The sequence below is a fragment of the Platalea leucorodia genome (assembly GCF_965183815.1).
Source record: "Platalea leucorodia genome assembly, chromosome: Z".
NCBI lineage: Eukaryota > Metazoa > Chordata > Aves > Pelecaniformes > Threskiornithidae > Platalea > Platalea leucorodia.
The window spans coordinates 71,663,810-71,691,512 of record NC_138858.1 but is presented as its reverse complement, the minus strand read 5'-3'; the positions used below and the strand labels follow the sequence as shown (position 1 = coordinate 71,691,512).

The following is a 27,703-nucleotide window of genomic DNA, read 5'->3' as shown; positions in this document are numbered from 1 at the left end:
CTGCAATATTTGTATTGATACACACACACCCCACACCTAGAAACTTGTTGTGACTTTAGTGAAATACTCACAATATGCGTATATAAAGGTACCTAGGAAAAATTCCCCTCGAGTTCACTGAAATACATCAAATAATTAACTCAACGGGCGAAGGTCGGGTCTCAAGGAGTGAAAGGTGCCAGAGATCAGCCCAGGTCCTGTTGTCAGGCCTCTATATGTAAAGGTACCTAGTAAAAATTCCCCTCGAGTTCAGTGAAATACTCACATCAAATAATTAACTCAATGGGCAAAGGCTGAGAGTCTCGAGGAGTGAAAGGCGCCGGAGATCAGCCCAGGTCCTGTCGTCAGGCCTATGTTTGCAAACTTACGAGTTCGCAGCTCCGAGAGGCATCGCGCTCAGAGGGAGATGCTGGTGCAGCCCGCTGCGGTCCAGGAGGGCTCAAAGGGTCCCACTTGGCACCGCTGTTTATAGGGTCGTGAGATGACTGACTTTAGGTGTAGTAAATTTCCATCCTATTGTCACAATCTGGGTTGGTGATTACTAAAGTTCTCTAAAATTCCAGTGACGCTGGTGCAGATCCTCCTGAGTTACAACCCAGATAAGAAGATATGCCCCAAGGCTGTCGGGGGCAGCTGATGTAAAATATGTTGGTACAGATGTAAAATACGTTCCAAGGTTGTCAGGGGGCGACTGGCTCCCTGGTACAGACAGTTCTGCTCCCACCTTAGCCCTGTAACAGTTTCTGGTGCGGTCAAGGGACGCTTCGCCGCCAAACTCGTTACAGAAAAGCCCAGTTTTGACAGGAGTTACTGAGACTGTAAAGCAGTTCAGGAAGGGGGCAGGGGTGGGGGAGGACACGACACACACGCACCACCCCATCCGAAGAGTCCCAAAGTAGAGGGCCCTTTCACACAGCAAACTTGTACTCAAGGACTGTGATTTTCCGTGGACTTTTAATTTGAAAGTGCTAAACCAGCCTTTGTCAAAGTCTTTGTTCCTAGTACATTTGGAGGGGAGGCATTTATCCAACCATAAATCATCTTTATCCATTGTTCTGCGTTTCCTTTTTGGATGCAGCTATAAGAACACCAAATTTACTAGATAAAAACTAAGCACAGAGTAAGTTACTGTAGGACTGAGATTCAGGCTTCTGTACAGTGCATACAGCTTTCACAGTAAAAGGCACGGACTGGGGTGGAACATGAAGCAGAGCTTAAAAAGTTGTTTTGCTTTTAACACCACATAACACTATTTAAAAGAACACCGCAAGTCTCACTGACCGGGGTTTAGGTAGTTTAAATAATTTTTGGACTCTGAGTTAGGTTCGTGTTCAAGGTGGTTTGTTTTCTTCAGAGTTCAAGTGTTTCAGACACATAATTCTTCTACATACGTACCTTACTATGCTATCAAATGCATAAAGTGAACTGAAAATATATTTCATCTTGGTTCCAGAAATATTGGAAGATTAAGCTCATTGAAGATACGTAGAATCAGCAAGTGCTTTAAAGTGTACAAGTTTAACACTGTTTCATAACTGCGTCTGTAGCAATTTCTGGTTTTCTGAGAGAAGTCTGGGATCTGGGTACAGAGGAGGGATTTAAACACGCTAATGCCCAGACTTCGTTCCAATTCTAGATCAGCTTTGACAGGAAATCTGCAGAATTAATATTGGTGTCTTGAGAGATTTTGGATGCCAATTCATGAGACAGGACATCAGAGTAAATGCTAATCACTATCTAAATTTAAATTAAGCCTTCACCCATCTTACAGGGCATTGCCTTGTCCACCTTGGGGCTTGATCAGTTAAGCAACACATAGAAAGGTGTCCATTGTGCAACTTCAGCAAGGGCAACTTGATGAACATGCAGTGATAGAAAAAAGCAGTGCTAACATCTTAATCCAGAAGATGCCTCCTCCGAGAGGGCTCTGTGAAGCCTTACTTATTTTCTCAGACTGTTGTAGAAGCATTCTCTATTAATAAAGACAGATTTAAAAGATGCAGCATCTTCCTTACAGAAAAGCTACTGGACTTTTTGTCTTAATTTTCTATATACCAAAATGCTTAGAGCATTAAAAGTAATTTTTAAAAAGCTTTACAAGTAGTTAAAATAGTGCTTAAAGCGTCAATATGCATAAGCCATGTTGTCTGCATGGAGGTACAATCCAACCAGAAGTTACTGGTAACAAAGAAGATTCTGATTCACACAGAAATGCTTGAAGTTGTGGTCTGTCACATAAATTAGATATTTAGTCAGTCATTCAACTTGATTTTGTTTTTTTAAGACCAACTTCTTCATAGCAACAAAGACTAAGACCTAGATGCTTAGGCACATGCTTGTCCATGCTTATATTAAAACTTCTAGTGAAACATTTCATTAGATAGCAAATTTTTTTTAGTGGCCATACCAGCCTTTTTTTAATCTAGCCAGATGCTGATGAGGGGCCCAGCATATGAGACAGCATAAAGAACAATATTTTTTTATACATGGAAATAGAACATCCACCATTTCAGCTTAGTGCAGTAGGGCGATATGTGCATTAAAATGCTGAGTTCAGCTGGCCGTTTCTTCAACATCAAAATTCTTCAAAGAAAAATTAATATTTTTCCATTTCTGAAAATCCATTTGTGTCCCAGTTTCAACGTTCTCTACTACAAAGCTTTTGATTTTGATCACTGGTAGATTATCAAATGTCTTGTACTTCACTGTGATTCCCCAGTCATGCTGGCAATTAGTATTTTGGCAATACATCTTGCCTTTTTTCTCAAAACAGTCAAACTGGATGGGTTTCTGGTGAGGCTTTGTTATATAACGCTCCTTGAATGCGTCTCCTAGGACAGTGTGATGAGATACCTGAAACAACAGATGCCAGAAGCGCCTAATAGTAGCAACACCATTCCTCATTTTTTCATGACATTCCCCTTCCCCTCACAAATACCATTTCCCTGGTAGGGTGCTTCCTGTCATTCAGGAGGCTCACCTTCCAGCCCCCTTGGCTCATCACTCTTTTTTCCCCATTCATTAAATACCAGGTACTAGAAAGGCCCAGGCCTGGGCTTATCAAAACCAAAATAACTATATATCACCAGTCACCAGCTTATACATATTTGAACTTACTTAGCTTCTCTAAAAAACATGCTTGCAGTATTAGAGCCTTGTGTATAAAACTAACAGAGTCATCCAAACACCGGACAACTTGAGAGACCCTGCTTCCCACTCATTTTAACTACATGACCCCCAGCTTTCCATGAGGGGACATGCAATTATTTTGGAGTGGTAGAAAAAGTAACCCTAACAATGTAAAGAGTTACAATTGTTGTTTATAACATATATAATCAAATATTAAAAAATTTAACAACTTAATTTGAAAGCATATGTACAATTTGAGCTGGAGTCTGAACACACTAGTTCTTCCTGGAAATGCAACTTCCATTAAATATATAGGCTGCACTATGACAGAACTCAGTTTGTAGGGATTATTTAAAATATTGTGAGGGGTTATTTGCAGAGTACTAAGCAAAAACTCTCTGAAGAGTTTTCTGAACTCTCAGATCTATTTGCACAGGTATAGGTGCACATATAGCCAGAAGCACAAAAGGGAGTAACAGCGAGAGGTGCGTGTTAGTTATCCCTCGTTATTTGTCAAGGAAACCTAACTAGGTTTTCACAAGGCTGAGCTGTTCCCAGCTCCTCGCCTGTGGACCTTCCCTGTGCAAAGGAGTAGCGAACTCCATCTACGTTCCAAAAACAGCTGGTAAAAACAACAAAAAAAGGATTTTCTTGATTGAAAAGGGAAGTGCCTGAAGGCAAGCACTCTGTAATGCTCAGCTGTGCCATGAAGCCCCTTATCACACCACAACTGTGCTTTTCAGAGCAGCACAAATAGAAGAACCTTCAAAAGAACAAATTTCAGAACTAGAAAGGCTCAAAGTGCCCAGAAAAGGCTCTTTTTCAGGATCACCACTTTCCATGTGTAGAGTATTGGCTTCTTGGACGTACAGAGAAATTCTTCAAGTTCAGAAAGAGTACAATAAAAATGTCCCCATGAGATACATAGAAGCAATGTGACCTACCTAAAGAACGGAAGACAAAGTAATATTGAAGAATTAAAGGGCTCCTCTTGTAAAACCATGGTTTGCCTTGCTTTTCAAAACAGAAAACTGGCCCATAAGCCAAGGAGCTAAACAGTGAGCTGATCTCAGTACTTTGTATGGATAATTTTCAGTCAACAGAAATGGTGGGAGAAATCTCTCAACTGCAGGAAGACTTCCAATCTTATGCTAATTGGGAAAGTAAATATACAGCAGTTACCCTAGTACATTAGGTCATTGAAGATCACATGGTTTTCCACAAAATTTATCAATTTCTAACAGAAGGGGGTTCAGGAAAACTGAACTGATTCCTGTTATATCACATATTTGCACACCTTGGACATCATCAACTACCATTGTAACATGCTACAGAAGTAGTTATTACTGGTCCTGTGGTTTACTGATTTACTCAGAATTTTTTTCTCCTCCACTTCGCATAAAATAACCTACTTTCCATACTGATAAACAATGATGTTAGCTCAATAATGCTGACTTCCCTGGTGCTCATGGACATAGGTTTCCATAGAGAGACATACCTTTATAACTCTGATGTCATCTGTACTGCAGGCATATGCTTTGCATTTTCCACACAGAAGATTTTTTTTCCCTTCCACTACCTTAGGTCTTGTTTCTTTCTTCCTGGAATCTCGTAATACCTTTTCCTTCATTTGCAGGTCATGTATCTTTAAAATTAATAAATAAATAAAAATCATTATGAAATTAAGAAATGCCCCAATGTCTGTCTAAACATGACTAAGGATATGTAACATCTAGGAACCTATTACTTAAAGTCAAACAAACAAAACATGCCTTGTTCTAGCAACTCATACCAAAGAAAGAACATGGTACATGGTACATTTGTCAGGCTAAGAATGCAAGGCTAGAGTAAGACCACGTGATGGACAGCATTTATACTGTCTGTCCCTTCCTCCCCTCTACCCCGCTATGGCCCCTTTGGTGATAATGCTATTAAGTCCTTGTGAAGACTAAGTCAGGTGAGACTCCCTACAGCAGAAGTAGTGCTGCTGCTCTGGGAAGCTTACAGTATGGAAAGGCAGCTTCAGAGACCACAGAAATTGCAGGCAGAGAAAGAGGCAACAGCCACAGCCTGGAGCTGGGAACCTGCAGCTCATGCAGAAACAGAATCCTCTGAGAAGAAGCAGGAGCAGCCAAAACCAAGCCTGGGAGGTGGGAGAAGAAAATTCACAAAGGCTAGAGGGCCTTGGACATTCTTTGTTGCACAGCTCAGTCTCTGAAAGATTGCCTGGAAACATGGGGTGATCTGCAAATCCACAGGGATATGGCAGAACTGTGTACAAAGCCTTTTTATTTGTAGTGGCTGCTACTGGCTTATTCCAGTCTTCTCTGAGAAATTTGTTACAAAGGTCTATGAAGACAGAATCATAGAATCATTTAGGTTGGAAAAGAGCCTTAAGATCATCAAGTCCAACTGTTCACCTAACACTGCCAAGTCCACCACTAAACCATGTCCCTAAGCACCACATCTACACGTCTTTTAAATACCTCCAGGGATGGGGACTCAGCCACTTCCCTGGGCAGCCTGGTCCAGTGCTTCACAGCCCTTTCAGTGAAGAAATTTTTCCTAATATCCAACCTAAACCTCCCCTGGTGCAGCTTGAGGCCGTTTCCTCTTGTCCTGTCACTTGTTACTTGGGAGAAGAGACCGACCCCCACCTCACTACAACCTCCTTTCAGGCAGTTGTAGAGAGCGACAAGGTCTCCCCTCAGCCTCCTCTTCTCCAGACTAAACAACCCCAGCTCCCTCAGCCGCTCCTCATAAGACTTGTGCTCTAGACCCTTCACCAGCTTCACTGCCCTTCTTTGGATGCACTCCAGCACCTCGATGTCCTTCTTGTAATGAGGGGCCCAAAACTGAACACAGCATTCCAGGTGCGGCCTCACCAGTGCTGAGTACAGGGGAATGATCGCTTCCCTGGTCCTGCTGGCCACAGTATTTTTGATGTAAACCAGGATGCCATTGGCCCTCTTGGCCCCCTGGGCACACTGCTGGCTCATGTTCAGGCGGCTGTCAACCAACACCCCAAGCTCCTTTTCTGCCAGGCAGCTCTCCAGCCACTCCTCCCCCAGCCTGTAGCGTTGCATGGGGTTGTTGTGACCCAAGTGCAGGACCGGCACTGAGCCTCGTTGAACCTCATACAGTTGGCCTCAGCCCATTGATCCAGCCTGTCCAGGTCACTCTGTAGGGCCTTCCTACCCTCCAGCAGATCGACACTCCCGTCCAACTTGGTGTCATCTGCAAACTTACTGAGGGTGCACTGAATCCCCTCATCCAGATCATTGATAAAGATATTAAACAGAACTGGCCCCAGTACTGAGCCCTGGGAAACACCACTTATGACTGGCTGCCAATTGGATTTAAGTCTGTATACCACAACTCTTTGGGCCCAGCCATCCAGCCAGTTTTTTACCCAGCAAAGAGTATGCCCATCCAAGCCACGAGCAGCCAGTTTCTCCAGAAGAATGCTGTGCGGAAACAGTGTCAAAGGCCTTACTAAAGTCCAGGTAGACAACATCCACAGCCTTTCCCTCATCCATTAAGCGGGTCACCTTGTCATAGGAGATCAGGTTAGTCAAGCAGGACCTGCCTTTCATAAACCCATGCTGACTGGGCCCGATCCCCTGGTTGTCTCGTACGTGCCGCGTGGTTGGCACTCAGGATGATCTGCTCCACGACCTTCCCCAGCACCTAGGTCAGGCTGACAGGCCTGTAGTTCCCCGGATCCTTCTTCCAGCCCTTCTTGTAGATGGACATCACATCTGCTAACCTCCAGTCAACTGGGACCTCCCTGGTTAGCCAGGACTGCTGATAGATGATGGAGAGTGACTTGGTGAGCACCTCCGCCAGCTCCCTCAGTACCCTTGGGTGGATCCCATGCAGCTCCATAGCCCTGTGTGTGTCTACGTGGTGTAGCAGGTTGCTCAACATTTCCCCTTGGATTATGGGGGCTTCATCCTGCTCCCCATCCCTGTCTTCCAGCTCAGGGGGCTGGTACCCTGAGAACAACTGGTCTGACTATTAAAGACTGAGGCAAAGAAGGCATTTAAGTACCTCAGCCTTTTTCCCATCCTTTGTCACCATGTTTACCCCCTCATGCAATAAAGGATGGAGATTCTCCTTAGCTCTCCTTTTGTTGCTAATGTATTTATAGAAACATTTTTATTGTCTTTTACTGCAGTAGCCAGATTATGTTCCAGCTGGGCTCTGGCCCTTCTAATCTTCTCCCTGCATAACCTCATGACATCCTTGTAGTCCTCCTGAGTTGCCTTCCTCTTCTTCCAAATGTCATAAACTCCTTTTATTCCTGAGTTCCAGCCAAAGCTCTCTGTTCAGCCAGGCCAGTTTTCTCCCCCACTGGCTCGTCTTTCAGCACATGAGTACAGCCTGCTCCTGCGCCTTTTAAGATTTCCTGCTTGAAGAATGTCCAGCCTTCCTGGACTCCTTCACCTTCAGGACTGCCTCCCAAGGGACTCTGTCAACCAGGCTCCTGAACAGGTCAAAGTCTGCCCTCTGGAAGTCCAAGGTAGCAGTTCTGCTGACGTGCCTCCTTACTTCTCTGAGAATTGAAAACTCTATCATTTCACGATTGCTATACTCAAGAGGGCCTCCAACCATCCTATCACTCACCAGCCCTTCTCTGTTCACGAACAACAGGTCCAGCAGGCACCTTCCCTGGTTGGCTCCCTCACCAGCTGTGTCAGGAAGTTATCTTCCGCACACTCCAGGAACCTCATAGACTGTTCCCTCTCCACTGTATTGTATTTCCAGCAGACATTTGGCAAGTTGAAGTCCCCCACGAGAACAAGGACTAGCAATCATAAGACTTCTCCCAGCTACTTACAGAATATTTCATCTGCCTCTTCATCCTGGTTGGGTGGTCTATAACAGACTCCCACCAGGATATCTGCCCTGTTGGCCTTCCCCCTGATTCTCACCCATAAACACTCAACCCTATCATCACCATCATCAAGCTCTGGACAGTCAAAACACTCCCTAATGTACAGGGCCATTGCACCAATTCTCCTTCCTTTCCTATCCCTTCTGAAGAGTTTATACCCATCCATTGCAGCACTCCAGTTATGTAAGTCATTCCACCATGTTTCTGTGACTGCAACTATATCATAGTTTTCCAGCTGCACAATGGCTTCCAACTCCTCCTGTTTGTTGCCCATGCTGCATGCATTGGTATAGATGCAATTCAGTTGGGCTATTGATCCCACCACCTTTTTTTGGGGAGAAGCCTTAATTCCTATGTGACTGCTCTCAGCAGTCCTGTGGTTTCTAACACATCGATAATCCTTGTGTCTTTTCTGCCATGTGGATCTCCTTCACCTACCTCTACTGAGATGGCAGACCAAAGGACCTCGCTAGCACACCGTCCTTCAAATGTTGGCTGCCAACCCCAGGCTTATCTCTAGCAAGCCTGGTTTTATCCCTTTCCCCCTTCAAATCTAGTCTAAAGCTCTTTCAGTGAGTCCTGCTAACTCCTGTGCAAAGGTCCTTTTCCTCCTTTGAGAGAGGTGTACCCCATCTGTCACCAGCAGGCCTGATGTCATGTAGTCTGACCCATGGTCAAAAACCCCAAAATTTTGCCAGTAACACCAGGCTTGGAGCCAGGTGTTGATCTGCTGGCTCTTCCTGTGTCTTCCGTCATCATTCCCTGCAACTGGAAGGATAGAGGAGAACACTACTGGTGCTCCGGATCCCTTAACCAGTCGTCCCAAGGCCCTGAAGTCTCTCTTGATTGCCCTTGGACTTCTTGTTGCAACTTCATTGCTGCCTACCTGAGAAATCAATAATGGATAATAATCTGAAGGCTGTAGCAGGGTGGGAAGTTTTCTCTTCACATCTTTAACCTGTAACCCAGGGAGGCAGCGGACTTCCCTAAGAAGTGGGTCCAGTCATCATATTGGGCCTTCTGCTCCCTGCAGAAGGGAGTCTCCTATGATAATCTCCTATGATTCTTTTCTTTATGGAAGCAGTTTTGATGCAGGGTGTAGGTTGACTTAACTTTGGTGACACCTCCAAGCTAGATGAATCATCGTCCTTGTCATTGTTCAGGTCCACTTGCAGAGTTTCGTACCTATTATGTGAGAGCACCTGGGTAGGTGGGGTGGTCACGGAGGAGATGCGCTTGCTGTGCCAGGCAGGAACCTGCCTGACCAAAAGTCCATCATTGGCTTAGCCCAAGACACCTCTTGCATGTCACCTCAGCACCCAAAGTTCTTGACACTTCTTTCCACCCTCATGATGTTTTCTGATCTCGTAAGTATGCAGCCCACAGCAGGGTTAATGTAAAGCACTGAATGTGTGCTCAGGTGTTCTACTAGGCTTCTTCATCTGCCAGACATTGTTTGAAGCAAAGATCAACAGTACTGTAGGCAGCACAAAAGAAGTCACCCACAGGAAAGCATGTACAAACCCAAATGTCATCCTGTTAATGTCCCAGGCAATGGTTTCTTGAAATCTCCCAGAAACCACTGCTCTGAAATCAACAAGCACTTGGCATGACAACAAAAAACTTTGGAAAAGCACTTGCACTGGCCTGCAGCAAAGATAAAGTGCTTCTGAACATGAATATGGATGGGCATATTACCACCATTTGCATAGTTCCCATCTCCCTGTCCACTATCCCAAGCAGACACAGGAATATTTTTCTTCCAGTGGACAGAATAGTTTATATTAGATTTCTAAGCTGAGAAGTTTATATAAATTCTACCTCAGCTTCTAAGCTTTTTACGGTTACAGTACAGATGACATACTGGAAGCTAGCAGTACACACTATCCCTTCTCTGCTGATCTAGCCTTGGTCTGACACCAAATAATAGAGTGAACACTTTCCTCAGGTTATCACTTGGTCCTAGATAGAGCCCTAGTAGATGAAGGCTTAAATAGATTATGCCCGTAGATTTAAGTATGAAAATTCCAGGGAAGTACAAACCCTTCTTGCAAACGTTGTTTCATCCCAATTCTGTAGCATTTCAATAGCTTCATTCATCATTTCTTCCTTATGACGGTTGTGTTTCTCATTCTCAACCACTTCTGTTTTGCTTGTCACAAGGATGCACTTGCTGTCTTTTGCCCTTCCACGACCTACAGAGCAACACAATTAACCTCTTTAGTTACTCTTAACAAGATGTGCAAAAGCAGGAGCTATGCCATAAAAGAACATCAAGGACTTTTTGTGTGGCTGCTTTTGTTTCCTATGTTCAGATCCAGATAATGCTGCTTCTAAACAGCATTCTCTCAGCTCTTTCTTCTTTGATCACAAACCAGAACAAGATGTCCCCTTCCAGGTATCCTCATGGATATCCCCCAGCCCGTGCTGTACTGCCTACTTCTGCGGCCTGCCTCAGTTAAGCTCAGGCATGCTTGACACTTCAGCTATGGTACAGCACCTTGCTGCCTTCTTGTGGAAACAAAAGCTAGAGGAGAAAAGGTCATCTTAGTCTTACTTACTAGTTTTCTGCCCTGCTAAATGGTGTCTATGGAAAAAAGAGAATCTATCATAAAAAACCTGGGGAACTGGAAATACAGTGCTGGCAAGAAAAGAGACAACAAGAGCAAGTGCCATCTCTTCCACCTGTCTATGCGTACTGCCTGCCTACTTTTTGCTGCTGTGACACAGGCAAACTAAGAACCATAGGGATCTCATACCAGTTTAGAAGTATTTCCGTTAGAAAAAATGTTCACATTTGCTTTTGAGCTCCCATTGCCCGAAAATCATGATTTTATGTGGTTTAAAACTGACACAACCCATTTTCTTTGCATCTTTAATGGCCTGTTAAGAATAGACACTATCCTTTCACCCATAAACGTGAATTCTGGACCAATTATTTCATTATAAGACAAAAATTTAAAAATTACAGGACACAGACTCTGAAAGCAGAGGACTAAGTGCAATGGAGATCACTTCCCATCAAATTATGAAGTTAAGTACTCGAGTGATATGATAAAATATTGCAGATGCACCCTTGAAAGATATAGGCAGTTTTATGACATTTAGGAATGTTAAACAGAAAGCAGTATTTAATGTGGCTCTCCATTCCCCTCTACTGGCTGTATTGTAAAATCACCAAGATTCAAGACTGAAGTCTTGACAGACTTCTTTAGACAAGCCAAGACATAAACAGGTTTTTTTTTGTTTGTTTTTTTTGTTTTTTTTTTGTCTTAAATGTTAGAGGTCTCCACATGTGAAGGCCTCTGGTACCCGTGAGTAGCTGGGTTGGGAATAAACCACTGGGCAGGGGAAGGTCTTCAGAAGCCAAGGCAATACATGAAACTCCATTGCAGCAGCTCTTTGTAAACTGTCACAGTCAGAACGATCTGTGCTATTTCTAACTACAGCTCTTCTAGCCATACTTCTGCTTTTATGTATAATTATCCACTTGAGGGATCAGTCCTCAACAGTTCAATAACCTTGTGCGGCATAGCTAATTTGCATGGCAAAAGAAAAGTCCCACAACATCAAGGACTTGGTTCTGTGAACAAATTTGTCACGTCTGGTGCCATCATTCATCTGACTTCACTCAGGGGCATAGAGGAACAACAGCAAGACAGGCACATTATTACTATCGTATTTCCAAAGCACCATTCAGTAGCACTTTATGTCCATTTTTAGGCCAAAACGTGTTTCTAAAGTAATACCTCTGAAATTCCATACCTCTGACTTGGATCATTTTGGTGACGTTACCGAAGTATTCATAGAGCACAACAAGGTTGCACTCAGAAATATCAATGCCTTCATCAGCAACAGATGTAGCAATTAGCAGCCTGCTGTCTTTGTTGGTTTTGAATGCATCCAGTACACCCTTCTGCATTGGGAGAGTCATACCTACAGTACCGAGAAACTGTGTCAGGAAAAAGTACTGAAGAGTTCCTTGAGCAAGATACCTGCATTTGCTCTTACTTAAGTGATTAGAAGTGATCAAAAGGATCTAGAAAAGTACTTTAAGTTTGCATATCCAGCGGGCTGCATGCTATAGCCACAGAGCAGGAATTGTTGTTCACGTGGCACAAGAATTGTCATCATGGGAAACACCATTTCAGACACAATGCCTAGCTGATCTTTATTAGGCCCATACAGTTTAGTTATTTTAAGCCCAAGCTAACTCTTAACTTACACCATGCATAATTAATTTCAGCTGTAGCTTCCATTCTACCTTAAAATGTCTTTGTGCCACCAAACACAAAATAAGAGAGGGATCTGTAAAAGGAACAGGAAAAATACCACCAGAAGCAATCACAAGAAGCCATGGTAGTGAACAGTTTCTAAACTTCTTTTGAACTAGCAAAAGAATCCTGCAGCAAAGGGTCATTGACAGTGTTACTGCTGCTTTAACCACAGATTCTAGACAGAAAAAGCAAGCATCTCCTTAGGATTGGTTGAAGGTCTCCTAGATATGGAAGAAAGGATAGTGCCAACTTGCATGACCTTCCTCTGTTTAAGAGCACAGAAGATGAAGACAGGAAGAGTAGAACAATTTTAGCAGTGTAGCCACCATAGGTCTAGCAACTGATATTCCTCAGTGCAAACCTGCATACCTGTTTTTTGATCTCTTCTTCCACGACCCATCAACACACCTGGCTTTATGTGGCTAAATAGAGGGTTTGCTTCTATCCACTTCTTCAAAGCCTGGAAAGCAAATCCAGTAATTAGATCCCTGTCCAGATGAAATGCTAGTTTGGGATATATAGGTAGATCCTGCCCATGCTTGCCTAGACAATTCATACTTTGAGAACTAAAAACAGAAAAGAAGGTGGAATTTGTGCTTCAGGAGGGGAACATCTCCTAATAGGTGAGAAAGCAAAGGTCACAGCCACAATGCCAGATCCAACTATGCCACAACTCATTTCCACTTTTCCAGTCCCTGCAACTTAAAGGTGGGCTTGAGAGCAAGCAGCCTTTCACCGCTAAAAAGTATGCCTTTTTCTCTCATAAACCAACAGGTCACTGAATACTACCCCGCTGGGCTCCAAAGGAAATGAGTTGTTATTTACAACTTTCTTACTGCACAGTGAAAATAGCACCTTCAAACTGCTCTTCCTACATAGGAACAAAATTCAGCCAAGCTACAGTAGGCTTATACATCTATAATGGAAAATTGCCAGCAGATGCTTGGTGTTGTTAGTTTCGACTTTAGCCTGCCTTTAATTTTTTTCTGGTTTGCAACTCATCCAGCATGTCTATAGCCAAGGATAATATGGGGGTTGGGACTCTAAGCTGATAAATCTGTTTACAGTAGCCAGAGACTATGATACCTTGCAGTAAATGTTTAAGAGCTACTGAAGCTAATGATTAGCAGCACACTTACTTCAAGCATGAGCTTTTTCTGGGAACAAGGTATTGGAAGGGAGAAAAAAGATCATCCGGCCTAGATCCTTGATCCTAGGCAAGTATAAAACAGACCAGTGCATCAGAAGGGTCCAGAGAATATCTGCTCCCCAAAGTCTTTCCTTTTTCTTGATCAAAACCCCATGCTAGTGCACCGACCTCCTTTGGGCCCATAGGAATCCTCCGGGAAACCTATAAATACCTCCGGATGTGCAGTCAGTAATAGAGCAGAGCTGCTGGTTTATAACACTGCCACATTAAAGCCAAAAACCTTGTAGCACATCTTGTCAAAACTAACTTCAGACCTAAAGTAAAAATCTGATGGCTTAATGATCAACTGTGACATGTAGCAATAAGAAGTGATGAAGGACACCACCCCTGTACTGTAGTTTTCAGAAAAAGAAAAAAAATAACCTCATCCTGTCTCAGAGCATCAGTACTTAGGAAGATACAGAAAGATAAATATTTTCTTAAGAAGATCGAATATATGCATATTTTTCTATTTCCAGATCAAAATGGGAAGGGTAATAAATGAGGCATTTTATTTTCTCACTTCTGATTTTAGGAGCTTTAAAAAGAAACATCTTACAGCTACTAAGGCTCTTGTCTTAGCAAAGAGAAGAGTGCGAGTCTCTGGGTTATAGCGGTATGCTTCATCCAGGATGCAAGCAAGCTCTTCCAGCTTGGGATTCTCATTTGACTCATCTTTTGAAAGGGCAGTCATTTCTGGTTCTTTCTCTGGAAGAAAACAGCAGTGTCTTGAATAATTTACCTTTGTTAATGCAGAAAACAGAATTCTTACCCAAACCTACTTTCAAATCCCACCCACATTCTCTTTAGCATCTGTTTTTATTTTCTATACCATTCTTCCAGATGCAAGCAAAGAAAGCTATTGGTTAAATGCAACAAAATCCCCAGAAAAAAATTCTGAAGCTCCCACATTTTGTAGCAAACTGACAGGAGAACCTCTGTGACATACTGTGCACCAAAAGACAGCAACAAAGCAGTTCTTGCCAAGAGCAGTGATATTTCTTCTTAGGAAACAACTGACACTAGAGGGCAGGCAGCCCAGTGATTTAAAACTGCAGTCAACACTGCAACACACCGGATCACACTGATGCACAGCACACTGCTACTAAATCAGAAGTTAGAGAACAGTGCAACCTCTAACTTTTAATCAGAAGGGTACAAGGGCCACCTGCTTCTCCCCAGAAGTTTGGGATTCGTCCAGGAGCACTAGGCAGGAGGAGGCTAGGCAGTGCACTGAGCAGTGTATATTGCCTTATCTAATGCTGCCAGCATCCATGATTGTAGACCATCCTCCTACTCGTGGGGCACATCCTTAAGGACACCGCTGCCTAATCTCCAAGTCAGGCATGTAAGAACCTATTACAGCATCTAGCTACAATTACTACTATTTCCTTAGCTCTTGCACCAGAAGCTTGAAGTCCCAGAAAGTTCCCCCCGCCTACCCTAACACTACGTTTGCACTCACATGGACACTAGATCTTCCAAAAAGTGCAAAGTTTCTGGAAAAAACAACTGCGCTTACTCTGATGAAAACACTTGGATCATCCTACCATAAGCCCTCTTCTCCTCTGCAACTGTCACAGGTACTGTGTGAAATACCTTGAAATTTGGCTGTCAGTTGCTTCTCTAACTCTGTATATGGTCCATTTTTGACATTTGTGAAAAAGTCAGTTAAGTAGACTAAAGCATCTTCAATGCGGGCATCTTCACTGATGATGAGAGCATCATTGAATTTCTGCTCAGAAAAAGAGACAGACACATTTAAGCCTCATTTTCCATGGGACAGGGGATGAACACAAATTTTATTTAGCTAGATTAAGTATTAAAAATTCGTGTTGTTCTTCTATTTGCATGACAACACAAGCATTACAAAGTCTCCTCTGCACTATACTGTTTTTAGTGAGTGTCTTAAGACACAACTCTTACATGCTATGCTTTAGCCTGTGCCAAATAAAATAATTAGTTTCGAATGCTCCTAGGTGAACATACCTGTATCAGAAGGAACAGGGTGGTTCCACCTCTGTATGGAAGGAAGGAGGATATACACTTACCCGCAGGTGTTCAGTGCAAATGAAAAGGTCTCTACAAATGCTGCTCTCCTTCTCCTTGTCTGCCAGTTGCAACAGCCTGCATTTCTTCTGAGTGCCAACTATCCACTGTTCATATTTCTGTGTTCCAAAATCATTCTTGTTGATTTGAGACATAGTATCTAGTAAAGAAGGAGGAAACAAACATCTGTTCATCTTGACTAACAAATAACCAGAACAGTTAGCTGGAAGATAACACATCTTCCATGAACGTTAGGTCTAAAAAGCCTATGCAGAAGAACACCGTACGACACAATCACAGAATCACTGAGCCTGGAAGGCACCTGTGGAGGTCTTTAGTCCAACCCTCTGCTCCAAGCAAGGTCACCTATAGGCGGTCACTCAGGATCATGTCCAAATGGATTTTGAGTACTTCCAAGGACAGAGACTCCACAACTTCTCTGGGCAACCTGTTCCACTGCTTGACCACCCTTACAGCAAAGAAGTTCCTCCTCCACAAACTATTTCTGTTTCTGCCCTCTGCCTCTTGTCCTGCCTCTGGGAACCATCTGAGAAGAGTCTGGCTCTGTCTTCTTCACTCCCTGTGTTTCAATGTATACCCAGATGTTAGGCTAAAATTAACGCAGTACAATTCAGCTGAGGATCTGTGTACATACACACATCTGCAGAGTCTTTAGCAATAAAATTAGAGCTCACTTATCCTATAAGAAGCCTACGGTATTCAAGATACTGCATGTGCGTTGCTCCTTGAATTACCAGCTATTCAATAGTTAAGTATTCATTTGCTAAATGGTCCATGTACTTAAAGGCATATTATCCAAGGGCCTGTTCTTGAGGCTGAACTAGTCAGTACTTGTTTGTCACATACATACTCTGAGTGCTTCACCAACTTCAGTAATCAGAGGGTCGACAGAAGCAAAGCCAATGACATTCATGCAAGAGGAACTGCGATGCAGAAATAAGCTTCAGAAGTGTTTGCTTAATTTAGCGTGCAGTTTGAAATTGCCACTGTATTTGTTCTTTGTTGCGGTTTCTTGGGTTTTGGGTTGGGTTGTTTTTTTGTTGGGTGGGGTTTTTTTGTTTTGGTGGGTTTTTTTTAAGTCTCCCTTCTTGCCCCAGAATATAGTTCACTCTCCAATATCTGGAAAGTGTGGGGAAAAAAATTCTAGAAAGTATAGAACTTAATGACAAGGGTGCCTTAAGCCTGTTTACCTCAGTTCATATGATTCTATGATTCTATGAACTGAAGTAAACAGGCTTAAGGCACCCTTGTCATTTTGCAAAAGCCAGTCTAAGCACAGACAAAATTCTTTAATTCAGAGCTGGATAGACCAAGGCTGATCCTGAGCATAGGCATCCGTGGGTCTCTGCTTTATACCCCCGGTAACTCTCAAATTTGTTGATAAGAGCCACTTACTGGACACCACTTAGGAACTCTGCAAAAGCAGAAAAGACCAATTGATTTCTGCAGGGCTGCAGCATTAGGTCTTGTGATCATGAGACCCATTCTCTCTTCTCACAACCATGCATCTCCCTCTCTGCAAACCGTCACAGCACTGCAGCTCCCAAAGCTGGAACTCTACAGACAAGTGTTTCCTTTCTTAGGCAGCCATATCCTCTCTCTGGTAGTGTTCATGTCCCACAGATCCTCCTCTGTAAAATTACCTTAAATGCTTTTCAATAGGAAATAATGGAGACCTGGTAAACAGTGGACATCATAGGGGTACCCAGAGGTATGAAGAGGACAAAATGCTGACCAGAAAAGGTGGCCAGGGCACCCCTAGAAATAACTCTGAGCGCAACTCAGAGAGGCCAGAAAAAATATGAGAAGTGTCAGAGCAGCAAGAGTGAAAGTTAACCTTTCATTGAAAGGAAGAAATGACAACATTCAAACACCATAACCAAGATCCTTCTTGTTTTCCTTAACAGAGACAGATTTAGGTATGAAGCATTTGGAGAAATGCTTAAATAAGAACATACAGGTATCTCTTACCAATGAAATCCAGCTCATTGCATTTTCAAAGCAAGCCCTTTGGTAGTTTTGTTTCAGATTCTTTAAACATTCAAAATGATCTGACAGTGTCAAAAGCACACCATCCTTAGCTGCAGGAAACACAGGTTGAAATCCAAGCAAAAATATTTATGATTATCAAACTAATCACGTATAACAGGAAAATAGTTGACTCTTCTACCTGTATTCTCTTATTTAGAAAATATTGGTTAAAGGCAGATAAAAAGGAAGGAGGAGAAAGGAAGTGGAAAAAAGAGTGACTGTTCTAGCAGCCATGAGGATTCACACTGTTGGAATCAAAGACTGAATCCCAGTTACAGGCATATTACAGTATCTTACCCACTGAGTAAACCTTCTTCATCAACGCCTCTGTCTCAGACATCAGACCTTTGATAATGTCTGCAAAGTGATTCTGAACTCGCATCATAACCCATCTGACATCTAAAGACAAGAAACAGAAGTCAGTGGCCTGAGTAAGTAAAGGCAGCAAAGAACAAATTCTTGTCTAAAAGAATGCTACATATGGTGCTCTATGCAATCATAATGATGTTTATTGTTAATGAGCATTACAGTTGCACAGAAAGAAACAGCCCCCAGTCTTCACTGGCAAAACTGCACTGGCTTTTCTGCCTTGCTAAATAAAAAACAGAGATTGTGGAGCTCAGCAAAGAGAAAATTTGCCCAAATGGACACTGCCTTACTGCGGGGCAACAGTGAAGTGCATGCTTAAACTCCTTTTAAGCCAGCAGGAAGCAAAGCTCCAGCTTAGTTTTAAGCTTTTAACTTTACCTGACCAAAGGAGAATTGGATAGCTGCCTTCATTATGGTGCTTTGCACCTCACAGGAAAATAAAAAGGGAGCGCGCTTACGTGTTTCTGGCTTGTTTCTGAATCTCTGCAGCTCCTCTTTGTTCTCTCTGACAGTGGATATGGCCTGGATGTCAAGGTAGGAGCAGAGGGTACAGATGTGCTCTATCGTTTCCTCGATGCTCTTGGCATTACCAACTCCAACAGAAGCAGTTAAACCTACAATCTGAGCGCACACATGAATAGCAGTGGTTGCTCCTTTGTCACAAACGAAAAAAACCCAGGAGACGCTGTTACCAATCACCAAGTTCTCACTGTCTTCAAAAGCAAGGAAACAAAACAGGCAGCTGAAGTAAACATGAGTGCAAGGACTAAATCTTGAAAGCCAAACCTCACCTCCACTCATGCCCTCTCCAAGGCACTTAAGCTTGGAGTATTCAAACTGAAATTAAATTATCCACCCACTGAAACCCATAACCAGCTGTATTTGCCAGTGCTCATTATACACAGAAACAACAAATCCACCCCCAGAATGGTCCTCCACACTCATTCAGAGAGGACGTCTTCTCAGCTGGACCAAAATCTCCTGTCAGTGGAGGCAGTGGCCCCATTTTACTGTTGCAGAAGACAGCAAGAGAGGTAACAAGGATATTACTAAATTCTGGAGCACATGCTTTCTTCCCAACCCAGCAATCCTGTTTTTGCTCTCCAGTAGTCCAGTCTCTGTCATGCTTGATCAGTCCTTCTTGGCAGCTGGAGGGAAGATGTAACATGGGAAAACAGCCTGGAGGTGTTTGAGAAGAGGGAAAAAGTGTTCCAGATGCTACGGTTTCAATTTGCAGCCATTGTTAAATGGGAGTTTGAACTGGATTAACACAAAAGGCAAGACTTCAGGCTTTGCTGACTGCACTGCAAAATACTTTTCTCTAATGTTTCCATCACTTACCTGAGGCAGCTGGTTTTCAGAGGAGTCAAATTTTTGTTCCAGGTATCTGGCCATTAACACATTGTAAGGGTGGTTGCCTGTAGTGTTGTGGCACTCATCAAATATCATCAGAGTGAAGATGGAGAGGGAGCTAAGGAACCCTTCCTTGATGCTGTTCACAAGAATCTGGGGCGTCAGCACAATGATGTCGCTGTCCTGTATAACCTTTTCTACAGAGACATTTGCAACTGTTTCACCACTAATTCCTTGAACAGAATACCTAGGAAGAAGAGGCAAAAGATAGGGTATGAAAAACAATGTCTTGCAGGGAAAAAAAAAGCTAGAAGGATGGACTTTTCAGCAAGCCTGAAGGGTAGTGACTAAGTTCAAAATGTCAAATTGTTGGGGCCAGCAATTTGACCCACAGAAGCTCAGAAAAAAACTGCTGAGCATAAACACCTGGATTTTCAACTCCCATTAACTAAAATATATTAGGTTTGAGGGTGGTGATTTTGTACATTTAAGCTGCATCTGTCAGTTCACATGTAAGCTGTATTTGGAGATCCTGCCCTTCATCCCTTTTTTGTATACATCTGGCAGCACAGGACCGTTTTCTGTCCAGCACCCTCATTTTCCCACAACTATAAGGATTCATATGCGGATCTTCAGTAATCAGTTCCTTCAAAATCAGAAGCTATAGGTTGTCAGTACTCCCCTAAGCAATTTCCAGTCCCATCTGAGAGGTGGACCATCATTTTCTGACTAAATGGTAACTTGCCATTCACACTAGGCATCATCCTTATGTTAACGCCAAACACTCCTTGTCACCAGTAAACCCATTACATTTTGCCCTAGCCACAGCTGACGTAGAGGGCAATTTATTTTCTGTGGAGGAAGCCACCAGGTAGAATTACACTTACCCACTTCCTTCAAAATACTGCCTGAACACATTTCTCTGTTGTTCATACACTGGCACTTTAGTTGCAAGAAAGACAACTTTCGCCTTCTGTCCTGCGGGCATGTTTTGGAAATGGTGTTCACAAATCAGAAGTGCCACAAAAGTTTTTCCAGATCCTTTAAACAAAGAACGTGAATGGTAAAGCACTAGTATGAAAGAGCGTATTTGTAAGCAGGAGCCTGTCTCATCTGGATGCCTTGTAACAACGGGGAGCTGATAAGGGGGCTGTAACACTTCCAGACTGTCTGGAGACAGATTTGAAGACATGCTTGCTGCTTACTCAGGTGGGTAATCATCCCTTTCTCTCTCACAGTCTCAGTCTGCAAAACCATGTGGCAATCACTGGGAAGAAAAATCCATCTGCAGTTTTATTTGAGTTCTTTGAAATCACTGAGTCTGTTTCTGCTCTTAGAGTGTGCTCCCACATCAAATCAGACTATGGTACAGGCACCGGGCACTTTCAGCTTCCATCCTTCCCCGTGCAGCCTTGCTCCTCTCACATTTCTTTTCCTTCAGCTCTCAGGCTCGCTGTGCAGGCCACCCGGAGCTCTTCTGTGTCCCTGACTCTGCTACCCCGCCTGCCTCTCCAGGTCTCAGGGGAGAATCAGGCTAGCAACTTGGAAAACACAGGTGGAGAGAAAGAGCTGATTCATCTCTCTTTTGCTGCTGAACTTCAATCTCCTTAATTCAGTTCTGAGCTACTGCAAAAGCTCCCTGTGCTGTTTTGATGTTGTAGGCATTGCAGTGCAGAAGTCAGGGGAGTCTGGGGGAAAACTCATCCTATTTTTCCTTCAACTTGCAAGCCAAATTTCTTAAAGATCTGCAGAGATCAGCGAGTGATTTTAACTCAAAAATCCACACCAGGGAGTGAGAAAGCAAAGGTCAGAACGTGGAAATCTGAATACAAGGACCGAAGTGCCAAGAGACACGTCTGTCTTGCTCAGTCTCTGTGATGCCCTTGGTCATTAATTTCAGGTTAGATCTGGATCTACTCCTGCAAGGAAGACTGCTTTTAAATAAACACCTGGAAAAGTTTAACTCAACCTTTACCCTTCCCTATCCTTCACAGACCTCTCCACCAAGAGAATTTTTCTAAGAAATATGTATTTTCTTACCTGTGGGGGCACATATCAGTGTGTTTTTCCCATTGATAGCAGGCTGCGCAAGTTCAGTCTGGTAGCTCCGAGCCGTCTTTGGTTCATAAACAGGTGAAGACTGATAGATCCCTTCTAGGAGAGAACCACGTTTTTCTGAACAGTGTTGCAACAGAAATGCATAAAATATATTGTGCCCCATACAGTTGCTATCTAAAATGATACAGGTAGAGTCCTCGCAGTCTACACAAAGCATTCTCTGACAGACAAGCCTTTTAACAGGACACATGCGCCAAACAAGAATTTTGTGCAGGTTTGATGCCATACTTTTGTTACCACTTGACTGTGCTTCCTAAAAGGAACTCATTTCAAGGACTTGGCTGACAGCTCTCACCTCAACTGGTCTTTTTCAACTCAGAAGGAAAACACAAGGGCTTATTTTCCCCAAAATATATGCACAGTATTCCTTTTAGCCTTCTGCTCTACAGACTTTTGAAGTTAATACTCTCTTAAATTGTGGTTTTGTCAGAGTGTTTGTACTTATGGAACAGGAACTAGAAACACTGGTTGAGCAAAATTTGCCATAGGAGAGGTGACAGCCACTGCACAGATCCTCTGCAGCCACATTCAGCTCTCTAAACTGGCTAATATCAGGTCACATATGAATTAGTTGTATCAGAGAAGAGATGCATCAACAACAGTCTGGTGTTTGGAGACCTTTTTGATAATGTGCCAACAGAACAGCTTTGCACTAGAAATGTGGTAAATGAGGGGCAACCCCTAACATGTGCAATGCCCAGCATGAGACCTATTAAACATTAAAACAGAAGACAGCTAAATCAAGTCAGAGATTCGTACTAGTTCCTCAGTACCTTCCTTTGTGGCACACCGCATCTGCATCCTTCAGGAGTCTAAGGATATGGAGAATTCCAGCCACAAACTGTTTTAAGTTGCTAAGTCTTACCTGAAGCTGAACAGAGATTTCCACTGAGATTATCACATTCTGCTTCTTCAGAAAATGTTATCGTGGTTTCAAAGCTGCTCTCAGAGGCATCTGTCATTTCACCATCAACATCTTTGCCATTATCTGTACAGTCACAAAAAAAAAAGGCATGTTATTGATCCTTTCAATTTTAAAATGTTGTATTTGCTGGGATGACAAGGTAAAGGAGTTGGTTGCTAGCATGGAAAGACTACATAAAATGCTGCTGCATCCTGGCTCCCTTTCAAGTAAGACGGATAGCACTGAGAGTCTTAGGTTCACAAGACCCACATACTCAACGCACATTTATCTATCCCTTAAAAATCAAGGGAGATAATAGATTGGGAGGAAAGTTGTATCCTCTGTGTTTAGTGACAAGATCACAGATTTAACATGGACATTAACCACAAGAAATTACACACATTTGACTACAGCAATAAAAGCATTTCAAAACAAGAAATATTGTTTAAGAAGCCACTTAAAAGTAGCACGTCCCAGTTGCTAATTAAAAAAAATTCAAACGATCACTTATGGATTGGGAGAAAGCAAATGCAGATATAAAGAAATACAATCCAGTTTATCTAAAATCACTTCTCTTTCTTAATTATTTTGTAGTGAAATACTGTATTCCACTCTAAATTCTCCCATGCTGCAGGGTACTCATATAGGTATTTTTCAAGTGGAAAAAGGTAAATTCAATGACATAAGCAAAACCTTACTGGGGGAAATTCTGCATTTTTACAACAAATGAACATAGTTATTTGGTAAATGCTGCTTACTGATTTCTCAAAAAAAACAGTATATGATCTGCTCTGTGGATCACAGAAGTGTATCACTTCCTAGAATATCAAATTACTAATATTTTATCAGAAAACATTGCATCTCTCACAACTCAAGCAACTAAAAAGATGGCAAAACGTGAATTACTGTAGAAGGGAGGGAAGAAGATAAACGTTTTGTTAGTTTGGCACCTTCAGAGCCTTGTATGCTGTCAGATTATGTTTACCAAAAAAAGACATCATTCATAACCATATGGGAGGAAAAATACTCAAAAAATAATTTCTGATGGTTTGTAGGGTAGTACCTATATTTCGTTTTATGTAAAGGACATTCTAATTAAAAAAAAGGGGGCTTATTTTTAAACAACAATGAGCAATGCAGTCTGATGGTATCCTTTTAGATTAGCCTTATTCTCCTGAAAAAAAATTACTGTCTGGTACAAGAATAGAAGAGCATCATAAAAACAATCGGCAGTTTACCTTCTCTCATATCCCACAGTTCACTTGCATTGTAATATCCTGCATTATCCAGTGCCAGCTGAAGGCTTTTCGGCCAGTTTTCCTTATCCGATCGACAGAGGCATTCAATGAGTTTAGTTATCCCAGCTGCTTTGCTTCTGTATTCGCTAATCTGCACACACAACAAACAGAAGTTGCTATAGCTTCCGAGTGATCAAAACCACTGTTCTTTGATTAATATTTTGATTTGATTTGTTTTGTTTGATGTTCAGTTGAAAATTGCATTTTCTTCTCACTGAATAAAAGGTTTCCAATAAAATTCAGTCATTTACCTACTACTGCTGCAATTTTGCCAGCCTAGGCGTACATTAAACTTAGCTGGATGGTATCAACAGGTAGCCTATTTGCTTAAATATTCACAAGGTCTGAAACGTCACAGAATTATTCTATGAATTGTCATCTGGCGAGGTCCTTGTAATAATCCATATCTGCCATAAACCTCTGAGGCCAAACTGATTAAAAAACATTCCAGAATAGGAAAATGCAAAAGTACAAAATTTATTGCAGGCCTGATGTTGGGTCAGATGCAACAGCTTTCCAAATGTTACGTATCTCCATAAATAAATACTGCTTAAACAATAAAATAGCTGCAAACAATCCTTCTCAGGAGTCACAAGGAGTGAGAACACCTATCAGCCTCCTTCACACAGCATCAATAACTCATTATTAACCAGTCATACATGATGAGTGATTGGTAATATCACTTGTTATCAGCCATCAATAACAACACTGAGCTAGAACTGGGTAACAGTATAGCAGCTTTGCATCCGAAGTCAATGAAAATGTTGTCAACTTCTGTGACACGCCATTTAGCTAATGACTTCGGAACAGGAGTTTCATTTCACCCTATGGCCATCACTTTGGGTGCTGACAAAACTCAAAGAGCCACACAAAGCTGCTAGGTTTTGCCACAGTTAAGGTAACAGACTATGCCAAATCCCACGACAAGCAGGAATCAATTTAGGTAACATTTAAATGCCACTTTGCCTACTTCCATCTGTATTTTTAGGAGCATTAATGCAGTGTGAATGCTCCAGAAAGGGGTCTATTTCAAAGGCGTAGCAAGGCACCCATTTCACTGCAATGTGGCATCTTCCAGAGCCCCTGAGGTCTCCTCACGGGAGCCTGGACTCCGCAAAGACACACAGCTGAGCACTGTCAACGCCAGAGCCGCCCCATCCTGCTGCCCTGCCTGCAACCCTTTGGCACTCCACCTTACCCACCGAGCCGGAGGAGTGAAGAATGAGGCAAGACGTGCAGGTGCTGCAGACAGCGCTGCTGTGGGAAGCTGCAGCCACACAGCAAAGCCTCCTGTAAGCAGAAGAAAGCAAAGTCCCTCCCCAGGGGACCGTGGCTGGCCATCCTCCTCACTCAGCAGCCTGACGGACGGGCACCAATTCATCCCACAAGTGAGGCAGCCAGCACTTCTCCGCAGCAAAACTAGGCAAATACCAGGATTTTACCATTAACCGTACCTGCAGGATCTCATCACACTCCCTTTCTATCAGGCACGTGTTTATGTAGGGCATGAGCACTACCGGATCAATTTCTAGCATTGTCGCTTCTATCCTCTTCAACAGCTGTCTGTGCAACTCCAGTTTTTCCAGTTTGCTGAAGTCCCAGTTTTCAATTGCTTCTGCCAGTCCAGTGTAGCCTTTGAGAAAAAGTGACAAATTATTACTATGAATGCAATCTCTAGCTAGAATAGGTAGGAACAAGCTGAAAAAAAAAAAACTTTCTCAGCCACACTGGGGAAATTAAAATTATTTTGGCCTGTAACTGACAAAAATCTAGGTGAACCACAAACAATTTTTATAGATTGACTGTTTTCCTTCACAGCACTTGTATGTATAACATGAAAAATCCTGTGCTAAAAGAGCAGTAACACTTGCAAAGAGAAAAAAGAGCTACACAATGTCACAGCTTACATCACCCAAGCAAACACAACGACCCTGTCCTTTGATCCATGCAATCCTTGGATCCCTGCAGGCCATGATACTCTTCCACAGGAACTCCCAGAGCACAGGACACTACTCAGAATCACAAACACCTTTGGTCCCCTTTTCTTTTACTTTCCAGCCCTTTACCTTTTAGTCCTGTCCTTGGCTCCACTCTCCTTCAAAAATCCTTATCATATTGGATTCAAGTCAGTCCCCGACTGACAGCAACCCAGACACCTGCAGCCTAGACAGTCAGCAAACAGCTGAAAATACTGTCCTGGAACAGACAGCGGCAGGGAATCATACTTAGAGGACTTGTGTGATTTGCTATGTAGGCTCCAGAGGTGGACGAAAGCAGGTCAGGGTCCCAGAGGAACTGCGGGCAAATAGAAGGAATTTGCCTAACTTTTTATTTTCTTTTGGAGGAGCAGGAGAAAAGTGTGGATACTCGCCACCACAATGTCTTTAATCTAATTATCACCTGCCTCTGCACCTGCCAAATAGAAGAGTAATGCTATATTCTAATCTCAGGCCCAATTACTAAGTACTTGGGACAGCACTTGGAGTCAGCAGGTTAACCTTTTCGGTTTTCTGCTGAAGATACACCAAACTGAATGCTATCAACATGTTCAAAGGAGACATTTTTGCAATTCAGAAATTAGGACCATCACAGGCTGGTAAAAAGTTGCTCTGGCCCTAGTGTTTGCTTTAAGGGGAGAGTGGGCTACATCCAAGTCATAAGGAATTTTGTAATAATTGCTCACTGAGGTACTGTAACTATCCGTAGTTAGTAGTGAGTAAACAAAACCAAAAGTGGCTTATGGTGTAAGATTTTGGCATTTGAGATATCTAACAAATCACCAGTAAGAATCTATGATAGAACCTACATGTATAGAGGAAAGCTGGCAAATCCTGGTCATTTTACACCTTCACAATCTCTTTTGTCACATTTTGGAAAGGAAATTGTGTTAGGACCTCACACATCAAGCAGTCATAGCTACAGAGGCACAATCATCTCATTTATAAAGTATTAATGGTTACTTCCTTCTTGAAACATAAGACTTTCAAGACTTCTGAATAATTTTTAAAAATCAGTTTCTAATTTAAGACTCCGTCCTTGAATGAAGTTATACCACGCTACCAGTTAACCCTCACACACATCCTGAAACCCATTTAGCTTTCTCTTTCAGAGGATTTAGCTTCCTTTATTTATGTTTGGTGAGAACAATGACTGTCTTGTTTCTTCCCTAAACGCTCTGAGACAGACAAGCCTCCTGTCAACGAGGCTTTATTCTGCATCCCTTCATCTTGTATTGACTTTCTCCATAATCAAAATTGTTCCAGCTGCTTCTCAGATGGGCATTTCTCTGTGTGCCTTCGAAGCGTTTTATTTCCAACCTCTGCCAACCTATTTTTTCCTACCGCGTCTCTGATGTGACAAGACCCGACAGCAGAGGGCCGTGGCTCTGGCAGGGAAAGGGAGAAGCGGAGGAGACCGCGCTTGCGAATGGGCACCCACCTGCTGCAGCCAGGGCGTCCAGGAACCCCCGCAGCCATCCCTCCACCTCCAGCTGCAAGATGGCATCCAGAAACAGCGCGGCGGCCGCCGTCACCCCCTTCTCCTCCTCCTTCCGGACTCTCTCCTTCATCTCTGGCAAAAACCCGAAGCAGGCAAAGAGTGAGGGAGGGGGCCAGACGCGGCGGCGGCAGGCGCCCGCTGCCCCCCGACGCCGGCGGCGGGGGGGACGCGGGCGCGGCGCGGCGCGGCGCCGCGCCGGGGGGTGCAGGCTCCGCCGGCCCCTCACCGTCGGACAGCCAGTCCGTCATGTTGCTGAGGATGTAGACGGGGTTCAGGCACCTCTCGATGTACCGCCTGTAGCACTGCAGGCTCCGCTTCTCCTCCGCGGTCATGGCAACGCCGGCTTCGCACCGCCGGCGGCGGCGGCACCGCTCCCGGTCCCGGTCCCGGCTCCGGCTCCGGCTGCCTGCGGGGTGGCGGGGGCGCGGAGCCCAGCCTCTGCCCTGGCACCAGGAGAGCCGGCGGGGAGCGGGAGGAAGAACCCTTCCCGGGCAGGGGGCGGCCGGGAAAGAGAAACTTCAGGACTGCGGGAGAATCGAAACCGAAAGCGGCCCCGGGGGAGGGGGC

The 27,703-nt window shown here is 43.4% G+C and overlaps 1 protein-coding gene across 3 annotated transcripts; it reads right to left on the bottom strand.

Annotated features, from left to right (window-relative positions):
- Positions 1-37: 37 nt before the first annotated feature.
- On the bottom strand, positions 38-27,703 carry RIGI (RNA sensor RIG-I). 3 transcript variants are annotated; one of them, XM_082337077.1, is made up of 18 exons: positions 27,363-27,703; positions 27,077-27,208; positions 25,093-25,271; positions 23,579-23,729; positions 22,302-22,424; positions 21,359-21,472; positions 20,206-20,359; positions 19,307-19,565; positions 18,424-18,586; positions 17,894-17,995; positions 15,547-15,704; positions 15,095-15,230; positions 14,055-14,203; positions 12,676-12,766; positions 11,795-11,965; positions 10,073-10,224; positions 4,628-4,774; positions 38-2,853 (listed from the first exon to the last, which is right to left on the bottom strand). In XM_082337077.1, exons 1-18 carry the CDS (start codon positions 27,466-27,468, stop codon positions 2,554-2,556), a joined length of 2,787 nt encoding a protein of 928 aa, XP_082193203.1. In that variant the 5' UTR covers positions 27,469-27,703; the 3' UTR covers positions 38-2,553. The 3 variants fall into 3 exon arrangements, with proteins under 3 accessions (XP_082193203.1, XP_082193204.1, XP_082193205.1); XM_082337078.1 differs by having other exon boundaries at positions 21,359-21,469; XM_082337079.1 differs by lacking the exons at positions 38-2,853; positions 4,628-4,774 and adding an exon at positions 8,779-9,506.

Bases quoted from the DNA above. Each gene is read 5' to 3' on its own strand.
- RIGI (XM_082337077.1), bottom strand. From the start codon at position 27,468: ATGACCGCGGAGGAGAAGCGGAGCCTGCAGTGCTACAGGCGGTACATC. The intron at 25,272-27,076 runs GTGGGTGCCCAT...TTTTTCTCAAAG, and splicing joins GGACGCCCTGGCTGCAGCAG to GCTACACTGGACTGGCAGAA. The intron at 10,225-11,794 runs GTATGGAATTTC...GTTGCTCTGTAG, and splicing joins CAAAATGATCCAAGTCAGAG to GTCGTGGAAGGGCAAAAGAC.